Raw genomic sequence first — 4,709 nt, forward strand, 5'->3', positions numbered from 1 at the left:
ACTTTCGTGCATATCTCATAGTCGCGATGCTTTCTAACTGTTAGTTGCAGGCTTTCCTCTTCTTCGTGCGGTACACGTTTAGTCGGTCTTCCCTTTTCTCCTCTCAAGAGATACCTATATATCCTACCGACGAGCAATCCATTATTACAAGGCATTACAAGATACGACCGACTTTCCTGACACGATTCTCCAACAATTTTCCGAGTTGACCTTTCGAGCTTCAGATGTCACAAGCATGCGCAGAAGAAAGATCAAACCGGCCGAACGTGACCTTCGACGACGATCTACTTGTAACCGTGATGACCATCGTCGTGATGAGACTCGATGGGAACCCAAACTTTCTCCCAGACGGGCTTCCAGATCTTCTTCCAAGCCGGTACCTGCACGTCCTTCCAAGCCGGAACCCACTTGCTTTTCCATTCGTCTTTCCACACCTGTTTCTTCTGCGTGATCCAAATCTGTTTCTTTTGAGGCACCCATACTTGCACCGATTCTTCCTGCCAGATCAGCTTCTTGTCTGACACCCAGATTTGCTTCTTCTCCGTCTTCCAAATTTGTTTCCATTCGGCTTTCCATTCTAATTTCTTGTCGCTTACCCAGATTTGCTTCTTTTCCGTTTTCCAGACCTTCTTCCAGACTGGCTTCCATATTAATTTCTTCTTCCAGAGATCGTGGCTGGTATACTGCCAACCATGATGATCTTTGCCTACGGGGTGTTCTCCCGGTATGCCAATTTTAACCCATTCTGGCACCCAAACTTTCTTCCAATCTGGCACTTGGACTTCTTTCCACACGGGAACTTGGACTTCCTTCCAAACGGGCTTCCATACCTTCTTCCAAGCTGGCACTTGAATCTCCTTCCAAGCCGGCACTTGAATTTCCTTCCAAACAGGTTTCTGGACCTTTTTCCAGGCAGGTACCTTGACCTCCTTCCACGCAGGTACTTGAATCTCCTTCCAAACCGGCACCTGTACCTTCTTCCATTCCTGCTTCCAGATCATCTTCGATTCTGTTTTCCATATCTGCTTCCATTCGGGTTTCCATACCAACTTCTTTTTCCATACACCCTTCGGCCCATGATCATGTGACGGAGGACCGTAGGAATCGGACGGTGATGACGGCGGCCCGTAAGAATCGGAGGGTAGTGACGGCGGCCCGTAGGAATCGGAAATCGATCCGAAGCCGCCTCCGTGACCGCCACCGCCGCCGTGACCGCCACCACCGCCATAACCGCCGTCACCGCCGCCGTGACCGCCACCACCACCATAACCGCCGCCACCTCCGTGATGGTCATCGAATGATCCTCCGATGGAACCGTGATCGTCACCGAAAGATCCGCCGAATGATCCTCCACCGTGACCGCCACCGAAAGATCCTCCGCCGTGATCACCACCGCCTAGATCAAATGATCCTCCACCGTGATCGTTTCCAAAAGATCCGTGATCGGCGCCTGATGGCGCCCCGTAAGATGACGATGGCGGTGCTCCATAGGATGACGAGGGTCCGGATGGTGCGCCATAAGACGACGGCGGTGACGGAGGTGCACCATATGAGTCAGAGGGTGGACCGTAGGAATTTGATGGTGGTGGACCATAAGAATCAGATGGTCCTACGTCTGGTACTCCGTAGGATGATGCTGGTGGTGCACCATACTGTGAGCTCACGGGAGGCCTACGACATTTCTTTCATTAGAATGCCATCGTACACGGTAATATAATAAAAACTTAAATACTTTTAACTGCATCTAATATTACATGACTTTGTGTATAAATAATAATATTTTTATTTATAAATAATATTAATGCATAAAGTTTTATAAATGTGAATTTTTTGTATTTTATTTATATATTTATATACTCACACACACAACAATTTATATACTCACTCTCTCTTTGTTCTAATCGGGTCTCCAAGTGCGGAGATAACAAAGAGGCCGTATAATATTGTCTGAAAGAAATTTGTGTCGTTAGTTTTGTAAGTAAATGTCTTATAAGAGTAATTCAATTAATGCTTAGTAGCACTAATAACGACAACAGAAACGCTGATAACAATGTGATCTTTATGTAAAGATAAAAAAATCGGAGAAAACACAAAGACTTTCACCAAAAAAATTAATACTTTGCATAAAGAATATAGTGTAGTTTTCTTCGCAGAATTAATGCAGATATAAATGGACGATAAACGTCTACTGATAAAAAGATACGCTAATTGTGATCGACCGTGCGAAAAAAGGGTATCTCGCCGTCGAGTAATTGATCTTATTTCTCTCTAAGCTCGTCACGATAGCGTAATTATCTCATCCTCGCAATCGCCCGCCAGTTTTTGTAGTCTTTCATAGTAAGTGACGGAAATCCTATGGACGGATTTCTACGTGAACTTGTCCGTGCTCACGAGCGCGTCTCTCAAAAATGAAAGTGTCCGCCGTGTGAACGCGTGGCCGACGTAAACACCGGCGCGAATTGGGTCGACTACCCATCCTCCCCACCTGTCTTTGCATTTCCAGAACGGGCCACCAGGACTGTAAAAACCTGTACCAACGGTTAAATTAAAGGAAAGTGGGCTTTGAGATTCTTCCTTTTTTTCTCTCGAAGTGTTACCCTTAGGCTGTACCTGTCGCCGTATCCAGCCCTGCGGCAATGATATCGAGTATTTTAGGTGTCCCACTTGTCTCTTTCTCCCTCTTTCTCGCTCTCTCTCTCTTTCTTTTCTAAGAGTTATTCCGGAACCGTTTGACTATTTATGCATACTTAGATATCCGAAATAGCCTAACCGTACTATGCGTACCACCTTTCATCTCAGCCAATTTCTCAGTCCTCATTTGGAATTGATAAATCTTTCCTCAATAAAGATATCAATACTTCTTAAATTGTAAACGTTCGAACACGAGGAACTTAATCTCGGAAATACAATTATTAAAACATAAAAAAAACTCTTTAAAATTTAATTATTGAGCGAAGTATGCGAATTTAAACAAAATCTCTAATTTACGAACTAATTGCGAAGATTACTTAAATATCAAAAAATTTGTAACTGTTGATCACTTTTCGATATCCTCGCTAGAAAAAGACCGGTTCTCCATGTAAGTTAAAGAATTTCCAAGTGAAAGATGACTCGCTAATAGTAAGTTATAAGATATCTTACATAAAGTCGTGATTACCGATGTAATTGAATATACTTAGACATTTGATTTGGTATAAAGTAATACCTTAAATAATAATAGCTGTTGGTTTAGATATTGATGATAATTTAGATATTAATGATAATTTAGATATATTGAGAGATGCCCCCTAACATCTTTGGATTCAAACATTTGGGTGTTTGAACATCTTTTTATTAGAAAGTATTTTAATCAATAACTGAGTATTTATCGAAAAATCTGTCGCGTCATGAAATGTCGAAATGAAAAAATTGCAAGCCTCTGTTACTTTTTATTTCGCTTGTGTCGGATATTGATGTAACGCGTTTCAGTAAAAATTTTAGTAATTACGTATCATTATACTGATCAAATGCCATAGATTCACCTTTTCTCAGATTAACATAATAATAATTGTAAAACAATAATAATTGTTCACTATTATCTACAAATTAACAATAACCTTGGCTTACTTTCATTTCAATCCGGCTTTACACGATCACTTTACATACCTATATATATTATCTTATTCTGCATTGACATTGGCATGTGAAATTACATGCTGATTAACACATTTTATCTCTATCGTCTTTAAGTAAGTAGTCAGTGCAAACTATAGCTATGTTTCCGCTTGTCTACGAGAGAAATCAGATAAACGTTATCTGTATATCGCTGCTCTAATTAAATACTTTTATAAGTAACAAGTATTGAATCAAATTTCTAAGGTAACGAACTTAAAAAATAAACAAAATATAAACAGACAATTGAGAATTAGCGCTGTAGACGGTGCGCAGTTTGTTTTTTTTTTAATTTTTATATCTCAAATAAAAGAAAATTTGTTCATACATATTTCAGCTAATTCTTTAATCGTGTAATAAAAAACTACAATTAATATAATACGTTGATATCTATAATATCATTCGCAGTTCAAACCATAAGAAAACTTATATATATATCCAAGATAAAATATTTTCAAATCTTGTCATATAAGATATTTGAATATTATATTAAGACCACGACATACAATATTAAGGAACTGTAACAAAAGAAATTAATTCAAACAATGAGAATAAGGCATTTCAAATGGAATATATCAATGACAATGAGAGAGACTTGGCTACTCGACTTTATAACGTTCGGTGACCCTGTTGAATTTTGTGACATTCCATGTAGATCGTGTAGTTCCAATGCAGCTCCTATTTACACAACTTTCCATTCCGCGCGGAGTGAAAAGTGACAGGAATGCCCACTTATAGCAATTGCCATTTGAAAATGGCAGTGATTTACCGGCTCGTTGTAACCATTTACGTTAACCGCACTACTGTCTCGATGGCTTTAAGGTCGCCGTATCCAATATTTCTGTACTCTTTCGGCGTTGACATAAAAATAAATTACCACGTGGCATTTATCAGTAAACCGCTTCCATGAAATGCAGAAAGTTTTGTAGGTTTCCACGATATAATGACCTGATATCAACTTCACGATGTAATTTTAGTTGTAATCATGCAACATCGCTTGCTTTTTAATGATTCTAGTATGTTGTATATATTCCTCTTTTAATTATGGGATAATTTAA

The 4,709-nt window shown here is 39.5% G+C and overlaps 1 protein-coding gene across 1 annotated transcript; it reads right to left on the reverse strand.

The window, feature by feature from the left end:
- Positions 1-284: 284 nt before the first annotated feature.
- On the reverse strand, positions 285-2,818 carry LOC108771640 (uncharacterized). The gene is made up of 5 exons (XM_018536979.1): positions 2,771-2,818; positions 2,392-2,628; positions 1,886-1,947; positions 1,451-1,671; positions 285-1,186 (listed from the first exon to the last, which is right to left on the reverse strand). Exons 1-5 carry the CDS (start codon positions 2,816-2,818, stop codon positions 285-287), a joined length of 1,470 nt encoding a protein of 489 aa, XP_018392481.1.
- Between the last annotated feature and the right edge of the window lie 1,891 nt (positions 2,819-4,709).

Source organism: Cyphomyrmex costatus, unplaced genomic scaffold (genome assembly GCF_001594065.2).
Source record: "Cyphomyrmex costatus isolate MS0001 unplaced genomic scaffold, Ccosl1.0 scaffold164, whole genome shotgun sequence".
In the NCBI taxonomy this organism is placed as follows: Eukaryota; Metazoa; Arthropoda; class Insecta; order Hymenoptera; family Formicidae; genus Cyphomyrmex; species Cyphomyrmex costatus.

Bases quoted from the DNA above. Each gene is read 5' to 3' on its own strand.
- LOC108771640 (XM_018536979.1), bottom strand. From the start codon at position 2,818: ATGAGGACTGAGAAATTGGCTGAGATGAAAGGTGGTACGCATAGTACG. The intron at 1,948-2,391 runs GTGAGCACGGAC...AATTTCTTTCAG, and splicing joins CATTTTTGAGAGACGCGCTC to ACAATATTATACGGCCTCTT. The intron at 1,187-1,450 runs GCGCCGATCACG...GCGGTCACGGAG, and splicing joins ATCTTACGGGGCGCCATCAG to GCGGCTTCGGATCGATTTCC.